Source organism: Myotis lucifugus, unplaced genomic scaffold (assembly GCF_000147115.1).
Source record: "Myotis lucifugus unplaced genomic scaffold, Myoluc2.0 scaffold_6, whole genome shotgun sequence".
NCBI classification, from domain to species: Eukaryota; Metazoa; Chordata; class Mammalia; order Chiroptera; family Vespertilionidae; genus Myotis; species Myotis lucifugus.
This window is the reverse complement of record NW_005871054.1, coordinates 3,317,884-3,333,078: the sequence shown is the minus strand read 5'-3', so window position 1 is coordinate 3,333,078 and position 15,195 is coordinate 3,317,884. Positions and strand designations below refer to the sequence as shown.

General features: G+C 38.5%; 1 protein-coding gene across 12 annotated transcripts in view; it reads left to right on the top strand.

Annotated features, from left to right (window-relative positions):
* Positions 1-13,694, top strand: part of PAPOLG (poly(A) polymerase gamma) — a 39,065-nt gene extending 25,371 nt beyond the window's left edge. For 3 of the 12 annotated variants that reach the window (XM_023746584.1, XM_023746576.1, XM_006083305.3), the window contains 10 exons: positions 682-801; positions 1,227-1,336; positions 3,173-3,294; positions 3,522-3,694; positions 4,079-4,167; positions 4,249-4,469; positions 4,996-5,061; positions 5,247-5,303; positions 6,880-6,974; positions 13,351-13,694. In XM_023746584.1, coding sequence (XP_023602352.1) covers positions 682-801; positions 1,227-1,336; positions 3,173-3,294; positions 3,522-3,694; positions 4,079-4,167; positions 4,249-4,469; positions 4,996-5,061; positions 5,247-5,303; positions 6,880-6,974; positions 13,351-13,480 — 1,183 coding nt within the window. In that variant the 3' untranslated portion in view covers positions 13,481-13,694. Of the gene's footprint in view, positions 1-681; positions 802-1,226; positions 1,337-3,172; positions 3,295-3,521; positions 3,695-3,936; positions 4,168-4,248; positions 4,470-4,995; positions 5,062-5,246; positions 5,304-6,879; positions 7,000-7,143; positions 8,301-10,872; positions 11,054-13,350 lie in introns of those variants that run through there. The other 9 variants (XR_002826916.1, XR_002826918.1, XM_023746581.1 and 6 more) reach the window with 9 other exon arrangements.
* The last annotated feature ends 1,501 nt before the right edge of the window (positions 13,695-15,195 follow it).

The following is a 15,195-nucleotide window of genomic DNA, read 5'->3' as shown; positions in this document are numbered from 1 at the left end:
CCCCACCCTAATTAGGGGCAGGGCCCGCTGGCCAACCACCCATGGCCCCTGCCCCAGGCCACTGGCCCCCGATCAGCACCTGCCACCCCATTTGGGGTGGGCCAGCTGGCTCACTGCCCACAGCCCCTCCCCATAGCTGGCCCCGCCCCCAATCGGCCCCTTAACCCCAATTGGGGGTGGGGCCCACCAGCCAATCGCCTGCGGCCTCTCCCCCAGCTGGCCAGACCCTGATCGGGCCCCAATCAGGGCGGGTCAACCAGCCAACTTCCCGCCATCTCCTTCCAACAGGCTCAGCCCCAATCTGCCCCGATTGGGGCCGGGCTGGCCGGACCCTACCTGTGCATGAATTCGTGCACTGGGCCTCTAGTTTAGACATAAAATTTGAAAGTGGAAAAAGATTTAGAAACAAATCAACCATGCTCAAATTATGACTATTTTATGGTCTTTACAGGTAGGTATTTTAGATCAGGAATGCATTAAATAAATGAGCTCTTTTTAAAAAAGGGAAAAAAAGAAATTGACTAACTTGTCATTTTTACTTGAATAGTATTTTGAAGTCACTAATATATTGGATTAAATTTTTTAAATGAATATGTAAAGCATCATAGCTGATAATGCTGTTTGGTTTACCTGGATGTAGTTTCCAAATTTAATATGGAAAAATCTTGTCTTGTATTTTAGGGTTGGATTAGTAGAATCTAAAATCCGTGTGCTTGTTGGAAACTTGGAACGGAATGAATTTATTACTCTTGCCCATGTAAATCCCCAGTCATTCCCAGGAAATAAGGAACATTATAAAGAGTGAGTTAATTATTTTTTAATATTATATTTTTAAAGTAATGTTATTTGACATATGCATTGTTTAAGATGTGTTGTGAAACTGTTGTTTAACAGGCATTGCTGGGGAATGATACATTATGTATTTGAGTAGTCATTCATTAAAACAAAATACATGCTAGGTTGGTAGCCCATAGACCCCGGCAAAAACTCCATCACTATATTTGGGGCATCTTTAAATATATATTCAGTATGTCATTTTCAAAGCCATTTAATCCTTTTAACAAAACAGTGTAATTTACCAGTGTTCTTGGCATCAGTTTTAAGAATTTGGCCAAACGATTGAAATTTGTATTTATACTTTTAGAAAACCCCAAGTTTTTAAATTACCAAATAGCATTTATAAAAGTGTAAAGAATTAATGGAAATTTTAAAAAATTTTTTTACAGCAATAATTACGTATCAATGTGGTTCCTTGGAATAATTTTTCGGAGAGTAGAGAATGCAGAAAGTGTTAACATAGACTTGACATATGATATACAGTCATTTACTGATACAGGTAAGACTTTGTCATCATAGAGCTATGGTTCTCAACCTTGGCTCTAATGCAGTATTATCTGCCTAGGATCTGGCTGGCTGAATTTTTAAAGTTCTACAGTTGGTTAAGTGAATATGATACATCCATTTTATGAAAATCTATGCTATTAAAGTGAAGGCATGTTGAAACAATTTCCATGACATATTCAGTATGAGGGGAAATTGCAGAACAGTGTGTATAGTGCACTACCATTTATATAAGTAAAGAATATATGCATGCTTGCTTAGAAATAGAATATTTCTGGAAGGACATATACTTTTAAAAAAGAAAACTAACAACTGGTTGCTTCTAGGTGTGTTCAGGGGACAGGGATGAGGAGACTTTATTGAATACCCTTGAACCCTTTGAGTTTTGTACCATGTGAATGTATTATCTGTTTTAAAACAGAAAGAAGGCTAAAGAAACTCTACAGGTGATTCTCAGTGTGCACAGCCAGGGCTTGTAATCACAATCATAAAAATGACTTGATTTTTACTTTTTTTTTTTTTTACATAAAATATATATTAGTCAATGCAGGGTTGCTAAATGTTTCACAGTTATTCAAGTGTGTCTTTCACATTAAGCTCCCTAATAACACCTCTCTGGAATCTCTTAATATATCTGTTATAAATTTGGAGTTGTCTTAATCTGGAATAGTGTACATTCATACTGTCAATATTCTTGATTTGACTTCTCTGAGATTTCCAAATTCTTTTGAACTAGCCCTCACGTTTATCATGAAAGTGCACATTCCTCATATCACCTTAGTACTACTGAATCACAACTCTGGGAATGGAGCCAGAGAATCTGCGAGTTGAAAAGCACTTCTGGTGATTCTTTTATCAGCCATCTGGAATGAAAACAGATATAAATTTTTCCATTCTAATTTGAGCTCAATTTTCAAAAATGAAGAGCTTGGGAAACTTTATTATAAATTTATAAAATGTTCTCTGGTAGAAATACTGAAACCCCAAGAGATAAAATGATTTACCATATTTCACAATAGTTACCATGCAATAGAAGCCTTCCATCCCTGTCTTCAGAAAGTTTATAATGTAACTAGAGGCCCAGTGCACAAAATTTGTGCACTGGTAGTTTCCCTAGCTGCTGGCGGCGGCCGACTGTGTACTCCCTCCCTTCCCCCAGCCAGCCCCGCCCCCTGGTCAAACTCCTGGAAGAACTCCTGGTGGGGGGGGGACAATTTGCATACTACGCTTTTATTATATAGGATTGGCTAATCACAGTTAACATACATTACATTATGTGGTAGTTAACAAAACTGGTTTTCTTGTAGGGTATGAAAAGCACCAGGGTGGGAATCTAGGGTTGTGTGTATTCTGATGCCAGCAAAGGTGTACAGGGCTGACGAGCCTCATTTCCCCATCTGAATAATAAGGATGTACTTCTAGATGGTTTCTGACATTCCCTGATTGGCGTAGTAAAAGAGCTTCCTGAAGGGGGAGAGCTTGGATTGCATCTTGGATATTTGGTATAAGGATTAGCTTAGACTTTGTAGTAATTTTGAGAAGAGATTTCCTTTTGGGAAAATAGCAGAAAACAAGATTTAAATAAAACCTTTTTTTCATATATTTATATTGTTAATGAGATATTATTTGGAGAAAGTCTTAGAAGTTGGACATGAGAAAACCATTTAGTATCTGATTAGGATTGTGACCTGGTGAAAATGTTTTAGAAATATTTGTTCTGTAAAAGGGGTTATTTGTGTTTGTGTAGTGATGAGTAGTATGAATTTCAGAAAAAGAAAACAGTTCTTGGTTCAGAAAGAAGTTTCCATTTAACCTATTGATATTGTTACAGTGTACAGACAGGCAAACAATATAAACATGCTAAAGGAGGGAATGAAAATTGAAGCAACTCATGTTAAAAAAAAACAACTTCATCACTATCTTCCAGCAGAGATCCTTCAAAAGAAGAAAAAGGTGAGTTTGTAATTTTAACTCTCCAATACGGTTCCAGGGAACCACTTGATTTGCATTCTTACAGCTCCAAAACCCATTGAAAAGAAAGAGGGGCAGTATAGACAATTCAATCTAAGACCAAAATCTCACCTTCATTAATCATAAAAGATAATTTGTTTTATATGTATTTCAGAATTGAAAAGTCTCATTTGCTTTTTGAAATCCTAAAAACTTTCCCCCCCTTTCAGCAAAGTCTTTCTGATGTCAATCGTTCAAGTGGACCTCAATCCAAAAGATCATCTCTGGATAGCAATTGTTTGGATAGCTCTAGAGACACTGATAATGGAACACCTTTTAATTCCCCAGTGTCTACAAACAAACCTTCCAAGCCTGATAATTCTCCTTCAGGAGAAACAGAAAGGTCTGTATTTCAAAATTGTCCTTTCAGTCTTCAGTTTATTTGAGGATAATGTAAACTTTCCTATACCTTTTCTAAATACCTTTTAAAATTGTTAAATTATTTTATTTTTACCAGTTAGTTTAGAAATACTGGAGAATTTTTGATAATCTTATGGGACATGCTATTGGTTTATGAATATTTGGGACTAGGTTAGTACACAGAAATGCACATTTTTGAAATTTTTTTCTCTTAATTCTCACTAGGTCATCTGCCTTTTTCTCCCCTTTTCTCTTCTCAGTGAAATATTAAAGTAGGAGTACTCGAAAGAAGTAATCCTAAAATGTTAAAAGTGTTTTTAAGTAAAATTTTAGTCATTTAGTGATGTTAATTTAACACTGTTAATAGGAATAACACTGAACCTGCTGCTGTGATTGTGGAAAAGCCATTGAGTGTTCCGCCAGCTCAAGGACTATCTATTCCAGTCATTGGTGCAAGTAGGTGTCTATACTTTTGCTAGTAATGATTCTACTACATATATATTTAATTACTACAGTCTTTCTTTTTTTCCTTTTCAGAAGTTGACTCTGTAGTAAAAGCTGTATCACCCCCAGCTGTGTGCACCATTCCTACTGTAGTAGGACGAAATGTTATTCCTAGGATCACAACACTCCACAACCCTATCCAGGGACAACCACATCTAAATGGGATGGCAAATATAACTAAAAATGTTGTGCCCAAAAGGTCCCATTCCCCATCTATAGATATGTCTTCAAAGAGATTAAAAGATATAGAAAAGGTAAAGTTGCAACTTTAGTGGTGATTTACTAGTTTTTTTTTTTAAATTAACTTTAAGAGAGTACTAAAAAAATTTTGTAATTCTCCATAGCTATCTTAGTGTTCTATTATGATTTGACTATTCAAAAAGAATATTTATGCTCACCCTAAAGGAACAATTCTAATTGTTCATCCTAAATTCAAATTATTAATGTATCTGAAAACTTGAATGATTAATATAAGTTTCTCCTTGACTTCCACAGAAGTCATTATTGGCAACTAAACAGTCATATTTGTGTGTTATAATGTAGATCTCCTCTGCCTCCAGTAGAGGGTGGTAAAACTATTTTGTTATAAACTGAATTGTTTTAACCAAAAGATCACTCAAACTAGAAATTAAGGGTGGTCGGTTGAATTCAGGCTAATATAAATTTTTATGTTTGTAAGTAGTTTTGATGATAGCCTAATCACTAGTTTCTTAGTTTATATAGGTTTTTGTATATTTTTTGTAGGTAATAATAGCAATCATTTTAATGTTTATATTTTAGTTTATTCGACTTGAATCAAAGTTTAAGGAATCACGTGCTGCTGAAAACAGAAAAAGAAAATCAGTGGTAAATATATTATAATGGTGTGCTTCAAAATACTTTTAATGAGGCATGTATCAGGAAAAGTACTGTATTTGAAAGTGGGTCAGATCTATCTGTAGAGTTTTGTTATATTTTATTTCATGTAGAAATAAGCATTTGTATATAGGAGAGAAAGTTTACACTTGTATGTAATTCTTCTTTTTGTTTAGGATGCCATTGGGGGAGAATGTATGCCTATTCCAACTATTGATACTTCACGCAAAAAGGTAAAACAGTCTTACTGATAGGTGATATCAGTAGGTTAAAATGCATAGTTAATGTATAGGTACAAAAAGCTTATTAAGAGCTTAGCACTGGGTGAAGGGAAAAGGTGATTAGATTTTGTCCCTATCCTCAAAAACCAGCAGTATAGTTGAGAGTGGAAATAGCAAACAAGGTATATGATCCTAAATATATGTCCCTCAAAAGTCTAAAAAAGACAAAGTAGTTTAAGACTTCATGATTTATTCATGTTATGTTCAACCTTTGCTTTTTACTTAACCTTTAAAGAAGTAGTTTAGTGCCCAGCATAGTAATTTCTTACCAACACATGAGCTAAAGAGCCTCTAAACTTCAATTAAAAATTTTTTTTCAAAGAATACCATTTGAAACTAATAATGTAGTATAAGTAAGCATGGTAAACTGATAAGCAGGTCCTCAAAAGTCAGTCTTGTGTAAATCAGAGATAGTTCTTCTCTGAGAGTTTATAGTGAACAAAGAACAAAATGGCTCATTTTCACATGCACAATCCCCCATTAAAAAATACAGTGCTGCTTCTCAGTCAGCTGTCACCCTAGCAGGTTCTAAAGCAAAATGGAAAGTATCATCATGTTTTGTATTAGTTGTAGAATTTGTAAAATTGCTTTTAACATAAGAGTGGGTTACAAAAAATGTGGGTGTGATAATGGAAGAAAAAGCTTTGAAATGGATATTAAAGTATGAAAGCATGAAGTGACATGTCTGGGTTTTGCTTTAAAATATTTCATGTACAAAGGGTAAGAGCATAAACCAAACAAATGTGGCAAAATGTCTGAGTCTTGGCTGTGGCATCTAAGCCTTCATTCTCCTATTTTCTACTTATATATATGCTTGAAATTGTTCATGTTATTTTGAGTGGATGTGGATATCAGATATTTGCTGAGCCAAGGTAACATGAGAGAAAATTTAACTCTTGCAATCATCTTTGACATGAAGCTAGCATACTGTTTCCATTACACAAGTGTCTGTATTTTAGGTGTCTTCATTTCTCAGTTTCTCAGACTTTGCCTTCATTATTTAATAATCTTTAGTATTCTCAAAATCCCTAATATACTTGTCCCTGAATTTCACCATCATTGAAGTTACCTTGCCTCACTATAAAGTCAGTTGTCCTGAAAACTTTAACAGTGTTACAGAAACCAATTGAAGGATATAACCGCGCATCAAATTTTTACACCTCACACCCCAAGAGTTTCCTATTTAGTGACCAAGCTCTTCTTATTTCTCTGTACCATTGCCTGACTTTGAGGAGGACTATGTTCTTTATGTATTTCTCTGTCTAGAAGTAGTGATTGATTTAACAAAGTCCTCTTTCATATACATCACACTCTTTGTACTTTTATCCTTCCTATCCCTCTGCTTTTCATCTCTTACTGTAAAAAAAAAAGTCCCCCAAACAAGGAATGCTATGAACATTGGGATAAAATATTCAACACATACTTGAATGTTGATGAGATTAAGGATTTGGGAAAACTCAGTTATGACTGATTTACTAGTTGGGCCTTACATTTGCTTTCCCTTCTTTGTTTCTGTTTCTTTCTATAGAGACTGCCCAGTAAAGAACTACCAGATTCATCATCTCCAGTTCCAGCAAATAACATTCGTGTCATCAAAAATTCTATTCGACTGACTCTTAATCGGTAAAAGCAGTGCCTCCTTATTTAGGTGAATATGCAATCATTAGTGATACAGATGCAGCCACTTTTTTAAAAATAGAAGTGGCTGTCATACATAAAATAAGGTGAAAGTTATAGTCATGGATCTGACAACCTTCAAGTGGTTTTTGAACTCTCACACTTTGATCTGCAGATGCTGTAGCATCCTCTCATTGATTGCTACATACACTTCTCTGAGGATCACGTGCTGTCAAATTGTCATCTATAATATTATGGCTTTGTGTTGGAGGTTTTACTGCCTTAACTTTTGATGCTTAATTCTCTACTATGGGAACCAGTTCTTGGCTCTTTGGACACTGATAAAACAAGTCCTGAACTCCCTCTCCCCCCCTTTTTTCCTTTTTTTTTTTCCTTCCTTTTTTTTTTGTTTTGGTCTTATGTTGTAATCATTGTATAAAATTGAAAAAATTGAAAAAAAAAATTGTCTTGTAATTTCCCAAATGTTAACACATTTACTTTAGCATTGAAACCACTTTGTGAAACATGAGATGAATGAATGTGAGGTATCTTTTCTGCTTTCCTCATTTGTGTAGATGTACTTATGTCTTCTATTGATTTAAATTATTTTTTTCCAGATTGGCACATGGAATATTTAAAAAAAAATTTTGTGTGTGTGTGTGTGCCTTTCTGTCCAAATGTTCCATAGCTACCAGGGAGGATTAGTCTAGTGATTACATAAATTTTCTATATTTTGCCTCCTATGGAGGCCTTCAAAATGCATCTTTATCAAAATAGAACCAGGATACTAAAAATCAGTATATGAATGGTGAAATTGTTACATATCATATCTCATGCCATTCTTGTTAGCTGGCTGGTATTTTTTTACTGAGTAGCAACTCATTCCAGCATTAACATTAAGATACCTTTAAGTATGGCAAATTTGTAGTTTTGAGGTGTAAATTTAAAGTGGCATGATAATTCCTGACCATCACTTACCCCACAACTTCACACATTTTCTTCACAGACTAGGCATGCAGAAATAAGCAGTGGATTTTATTGGAACCCAAAGGCATTTTTGAATAACATTGTTACCAACCATTAATTGGCTCAGGACCTTTGTAATTTTTATTTAATTATATGAGTTGTCTTTTTTTACACTGCTTTTTTCAATGCATTTCGTAATATTTTTTAAGTTTCATGAACGCATGCTCAGTTTATTAAAATCCATAACCATGTAATTCTTGTAATATGTTAATTCAGTGTTTTGTAAATGAAGTCGTATGTATTTTCAGAGTATTTTTGTATGTACTGTAAGATACCATCTTTTCAAAGAGAAAACTTTAAAACCTTTATTGTCTCTCTAGTCTAATTTTTAAAATATGGATTATGCTTGAATTTTTCTTAAAATGAAAATGTATAGATTACACAGCAAGGAATGGCTGGTATATATTATTCAGCTTTCACTCCACATTCAGTAGGTCCAGTAGAAAAAACAAAATGGTACATTTGAATAATGCAGGGAGAATACTTGGTTGTGTATTTTATAGGACTTATGGGACAGCTTTTAGCCAATGGAGTAATAGTCCATTTTCTCTTGTGAGCCCTTTATCATTGATCGAAATACTTGAATTCTGGTCAAAGAACAGTATCCTTCTCCATGACCCTTGTGTCCCTGAAATGAAAAGTCTAGTGTTTCAATTGTACAAAGGAAAACTTAAAAGTAAAGAAGATCAAGAAAAACATAATCATTCTGTTATTCACTTTTGAGAAGAATGTATATCCTGCAGCTTTGGGGGGTGAAATGTTCTACAAATGTCAATTAAGACCATCTGTTCTCATGTGTCATTTAGGGTCACTGTTTCCTTGTTGATTTTTTTTTTTTTTTTTGGTCTGGAAGATCTATCCAGGAAGTCAGTGGGGGTGTTAAAGCCCTTTACTATGACTGCATTGCTGTCAAAATCTCCCTTAAAGTCCTCCAAAAGTTTTTTTTAATAGAGTTAGGTGCTCCTATATTAGGTGCATATATGTTTACCAGGGTTATATCCTCTATTTGGATATTATGTAATGACCTTCATTGTCTCTTGTTTTGGCCTTCATTTTGAAGTCTATTTTATCAGATATTAGTATTGCTACCCCAGCTTTCCTTCATTTCTATTTGCATGGAAAAAATTTTTTCCATCCCTTCACTTTTGTCCTGTGTGAGTCTTTTATTCTGATGAGGGTCACTTGTAGAGAGCATATATGTGGATCTTGTTTTCTTATCCATTCAGCTACCTATGTCTTCTGATTGGAGCATTTAATCCATTTACATTTAAGGTTATTATGGGATAGGTACTTATTTATTGCCCTTTTCTTTATGCATGTGTTTCTCTGTTTCTTATAGCAGTCCCTTTAATATTTCTTGCAATGCTAATTTGGTGATGATAAATTCCTTTTGCCTTTTTGGTCTGGGATGCTCCTTCACCATCTATTTTTAATGATAGCCTTGCTGAATAGAGTAGTCTTGGTTTCAGATCCTTGCTTTTCATTTCCTTGAATATTTCTTGCCATTCCCTTCTGGCCTATAGTTTCTCTTGAGAAATCAGCTGACAGCCTTATGAGAGCTCCTTTGTAGGCAACAAATTGCTTTTCTTTTACTGCCTGTAAGATTCTGTGTCTTTAATTATGTGTCTGGGTGCAGACTCTTTGGGTTCTTCTTGCTTTGGACTCTGTGATTCTTTAACTTGTGTGACTTTTTCCTTCACTGGGTTTGAGAAGTTTTGTGCCATTATTTCTTCAAATAGGTTATCTATCCCTTGCTTATTTCTTCTGATACCTCTATGATATAGATATTGTTATGTATTATGGTGTCCCACAGCTCTCTTAAACTGTCCTCTGGTTTTTTGTTTTTTCCTTCTGGTACTCTGAGTTTTTTTCTACTCTATCTTCTAATTCATTGTTCTGATCCTCAGCTTGCTCTAATCTTGTGTTTATTCCTTCCATTGTATTCTTTATTTCTGCTATGTCATTCTTTATTTCTGACTAGTTGTTTTTCAAAGTTTCTATATCTTTTTTTATGCTGTTGAGCATCCTTACAGTCATTACTCTGAATTCTATATCTAATAAATTGTTTATCTCCATTTCATTTAGCTCTTCTCTTATTCTTTCATTTGTGGCTTGTCTCCCCATATTTCTTTTGGCTGCCTGTTTGGGTTTGTTTCTATATATCCGGTAGATCTGCTACAACTCCCAGGCTTGGTAGGTGGCCTTACGTAGTGGGTAACCTGTGGGGTCCAGTGGCACAATCTCCCTGGTTACCAGATCTGGGTGCTCTAATGTTCCTTGTGCATGTTGCATGGACCCTCCTGTTTTAATTTAGCTTTGATTGCTATTGGCTCTTTAGTGCATGGGTTCAATCCTCGGGTTGGCTGACAATGAAGCTCAACCCTCAACACAGCGTGCAAGCTGCTGTGCAGTTACTTATCACACAAAGTGGAATTCTCTGCAGGGTTTGGAGCCTGCCAATATCTCTCAGTTGATATACTGCTTGTGGAGCTTATTAGAACCTACTTTGTTGTCAGAAAGCTGGCCACTGGGTTTATTGGTTTGGGGCTTCTTCAAATGGTCTCTGGTTCAGGCCAATGTCAGACGCTGTTTGTGACGGGCCTTGAGTACCCTGTTTAGAGCTATCAATGATCCACAGCTTGTGGCTCCCTCTGCTGGGCAGGATGCATGGGGGAAGGACCAAGCTGTGCACCCAGGTCTGCTTTTCTTAGCCCAGGGCCCAAAGGCAGGTCAGGCAAAGAGTCAAAGCACCCAGAGATATAGGGTGATTGTTAGTCTCAGTCACTTAAAAAGCCTCAGACTGTAGAGCACAGCACAGCCTAAACCGTAGGGTGGGGTAAGAGGGTTTCTAACAGGTGGGGCAATTTCTTCCCCCCAGGCTAAGGCTGCAATGATGGGAAAGGTCTGCCTGAGATAGGTGGCTTCTGCAGCGTGGGGGAGTGACTCAGCACAGGGATCCCAGCGGCTGCCCTCTCTGCTCTCTTCCTGCTGAGTCACCAACTCCAGACTCTCCTCACACAGCTCTAGTCCACTCTGCCCTCCCACTGCTGGAGCCCCAGGTAAGTGGCTGCAAACGAAATTTAGTGTGTTGGCCCTTTAAGGGTGTGTCTGCGTTTCTAGCTCTCTGTCCCTGCTCAACAGAACCCTGGTACTTTTCACAGCCAGATGTTATTTGGGCGCCTTTCCCAGTTCTGGTGCTCTGGGCCGGGGAGCCCAGTTTGGGCTTCCCCAGACTTCTCAGAGGGAAGCCCCCCACAACTGAGATATCCCTCCGGAACCTCAGCTGCTGCCTGTGGAGCCTAGCCAGCCACTCACACCTCTGCACCTCCTATCAGTGTTGATGTTATCTCCTTTTTACATCTTTGGTTATAAGGGTTCTCTCCAGCTAATCTTCAGTTGGTTATTCAGGATGATTTTTTTTATATTTTAGTTGTAATTCCAATTTGGTCCTGGGAGAATGTCACTGTAACTTCCACGTAATCCACCGCCATCTTGGTATCTTCCCCCTTTAATTCACTTTTTATAGAGGAAAAGACAGGAATCGAATCCCACAACCAAGTTGTAGTTTCCTTAGCAAAGCAAAGCTGTTCTTTTAGCTGAACATTTTCTAAGTCACTGTCTTCCTTTTTAGTTTTCAGTGTCTTCACTTCCTGGCCTCGGAGTCAGCTTTCACATGGCGGGGCCCTGATTATGGCTGTGCTTCCCTCTCGAGTCTTTATATTTTCCACTGTTCCTCACTACATTCTCGGTATGCTGGTGCCAGTCCATATCTCTTTGAACTTCCACCTCGGTTTCTGTGTTCACCATTCTGACCACATCCTGCACTTGGCAGGTCAGTTTGGGGGATGGCCCACACACGTCCCAAGTCCCACAGGTTGTGGCATGTGGCCTCCAGCTTGGACTCCTCCCGTGCATGCAGTGCTCTTGGTCCCTCTCCCAGTCTTTGCCTTGGCTCTGGTGCTTTCCAAGTCATGCCCTCAGGCTTTGTCCCTCAGCTTCTCTCTTCCCCCATGGCTTCTCCTTGTCTCTGTCCCTGCAAGGATGACCCCTGGGGCTGTGGCTGGTCTCTGTCCCCCACCCTCTCTTTGTACTTGGCCTCCTTGTCTGGATCCCTAGAGTTCTGCTGCTTGGACTTTGAGACATCCATTTCCAAGTCCTTGTGTTTCTTACTTCCCTGGGAGTGCCCGACTGCAGCCCAGAGGTGTTTTCTGAGGTTCTCCGCTTTCCATGGATCAGCTTCGGTTCTTCTCTTGCTTAGGAAAGCTGTTTTCTTAGCTGAACTCTTTCCTTTATTTAAATATTTTTGTTTTTGAAACAATGAAAATCTCTATTTTTCAATATCTTACACAAATTTCCCAGGAGACCAAATTTTGCTTAAGGGTCTGAGTCCTGACTCTTTTGACGGTGTGAGGCAGTTGCAAAATCCACAAAAATTCCACAAATGGGCTCTGGAATTGTGTACATCAGACTTTTCATTTTCTGCATTAATGCATTTTGAATTTCTTTATCTCCTTTTTTTCTGGCTGAGGGAAGTTCTTTAATTCTCTCGATTCTGGCTCATTAGTGCGAACTAATCCTCTCCATCACAAACCTCAAAGTCATCTTCATGGTCTTCAAAATCATCTTCAAAATTGGCCGTGTAGTTGTCAGCTCAGACATTTTCTAAGTTGATGTCTTCCTTTTCAATTTCCACAGTCATCACTTCCCAGCCTTGGAGCCAGCTTCCACGTGGCGGGGCCCTCGTCGTAGCTGTACTTCCTTCTCAAGGCTTTATCTTTTCCATTATTCCTCACTACATCCTCTGCATGCTGGTGCCAGTCCCATATCTCTGTGAAATTCCACCTCAGTTTCTTTGTTTACCATTCTGACTGCATCCTGCACTCAGGAAAGTCAGTTTGGAGGGTAGCGGCCTGAGCATATTCAGGCCCCACAGGTTGTGGTGCATGCCTGCCAGCTTGGGCTCTTCCCTCCACACATGGTGCTCTCAGTCAGACTCTGGTCCCTTTCCCAGCCTTTGCCTCAGCTCTGGTGCTTCTCCAAGTTATGTTCTTGAGCCTTGTCCTTCAGCTTCCTTGTCCTGGTCATCCCTTCTTTTCCCCCATGGATTCTCCTTATCTCTGTCCCCATGAGGATGCTCTCTGGAGCTGTGGCCGATCTCTGTCCCCTGCCCTCTCTCTGCACTTGGCCTCCAATCTGAGTCCCTGAGCTTCTGCTCCTTGTACTCTGGGATGTCTGTTTCCAAGTCCTTATGTAGTTTTTTTTCCTTATGTTTCTTTTACCTTCCTTGGGAGTACCGACTGTGCAGCCCTGAGGTCATCTGCTCTCCATGTATCATCTTTGGGTTTTCTCTTCCCAGGCTCCATCACCGCTTGCTGGCCCAGGAGGCCGCTCTGAGCTACGCACCCCGGGAGGAGAGGCCCGCAGCGTTATATCTTCCTGTATTCAAATATTTTGAGATTTGCTCTACCAATTCTCTATTTGAGTAAAGGTGAATGATTATGAAAGGACTAATTGTCACCTGACTTCAAACTGAAAAATTCTTTAGTAAGGGATTTGATTAAATTTTATATGTGATGTATTTGCATTTTTGTATTTAATATCTACCTATTCTCCCCTTCTATTATCAGTCTTCAAAGTCTCTTTAAGAATTCCCTGTACATCCATGTTTACCTTAGTATATAAACAGATTCTTTGGAGTGATTAGTGGAGTTTTTCTTTAATAAGAAAGCAATAAGCCTAAACCTTATACTATAGTGTAGTCATTTCTCTTGTTTTAAGGGTCCATTCAACATAGGGTTAAGACATAGTCAGTGGTTCAAGTTGGACCTCTCAAAGATAGCATTCTTCCACCTGTTTGGTAACTGGGAGTTGATGAAATGCTTTTAAGATGGTGGGTTTGATCAAAAATGAAGTGTTTTTATCCAGAACAGTAGGTAGAATGTTCAGTACATTTTGTTACCATTGTAGGAATCTTCCATTGTACTGGTTCCAAGTAAGTATAAAGGTAAAGTATGATCTGGGAGTATGTATTACGTTACGAGGGACTAAGTAAATGTGTTGGATTTCAGGTGTGAAACTATACTTAGAAATACTTTTTTTAAAAGTTAGAACTATCTACATACATAAAAGTCTAAGCGACCATCTGACCAACCATCTGACCAGTAGCTACGACATGCAATGACCACCAGGGGGTAGACGCTCAATTCAGGAGCTGCCAAGCTGTGGTGACTTGGCAGCTGCAGTTCTCAGGTAATGCATCAGAACCAGAGAGGAGGGAGCCCGATTTTGGGGTGCATCCCCCGAGAACCGCCCTCACAATCCGGGACTCCTCAGGGGATGTTGGAGAGCCCGTTTCAGCCCAATCCCCGCAGGCCAGGCCAAGGGACCCCACCGGTGCACGAATGCGTGCACTGGGCCTCTAGTTCATTATGTAGACATGTTCATTTTCACAAGGGTTAAATTTTTTTAAATTTTATTTTATTGTTTAAAGTATTACAGATAGCAGTACATATGTCTCCTTTTTTCCCCCCCATTGACCTTCCCCCGGGCTCCTCTACCCCCCGGCACATGCCTTCACCCCACCCCTTCCGGTGTTTTGTGTCCATTGGTTATGCTTATATACATGTATACAAGTCCTTCGGTTGATCTCTTACCTCCCCCTCCCCCAACACTCCCCACTTCCCACTGTAATTTTACAGTCTGTTCCATGCTTCTCTGCCTCTGTATCTCACAAGGGTTAAATTTTAATCTCATTTTTCAGTGACTGGTTCTGAAAATTAGTATATATCAAAGGAAAACAATTTTCTGCTAATTTACCCTTAGGGACAATTTGAGAGACAGGGTTTGTGGCTTAAAATCTTATAACATTGGAGCAGGAGAATGAATTTTAAAACACTACATTGGGCCGAAACCGGTTTGGCTCAGTGGATAGAGCGTCGGCCTGCGGACTGAGGGGTCCCGGGTTCGATTCCTGTCAAGGGCATGTACCTGGGTTGCGGGCACATCCCCAGTGGGAGATGTGCAGGAGGCAGCTGATCGATGTTTCTCTCTCATTGATGTTTCTAGCTCTCTATCTCTCTCCCTTCCTCTCTGTAAAAAATCAATAAAATATATTTTAAAAAAATAAAAATAAAAAAAAAATAATAAAACACTACATTGGATCCCACTCCTGACACCAAAAAAATAAAAAAATAAAATAAAA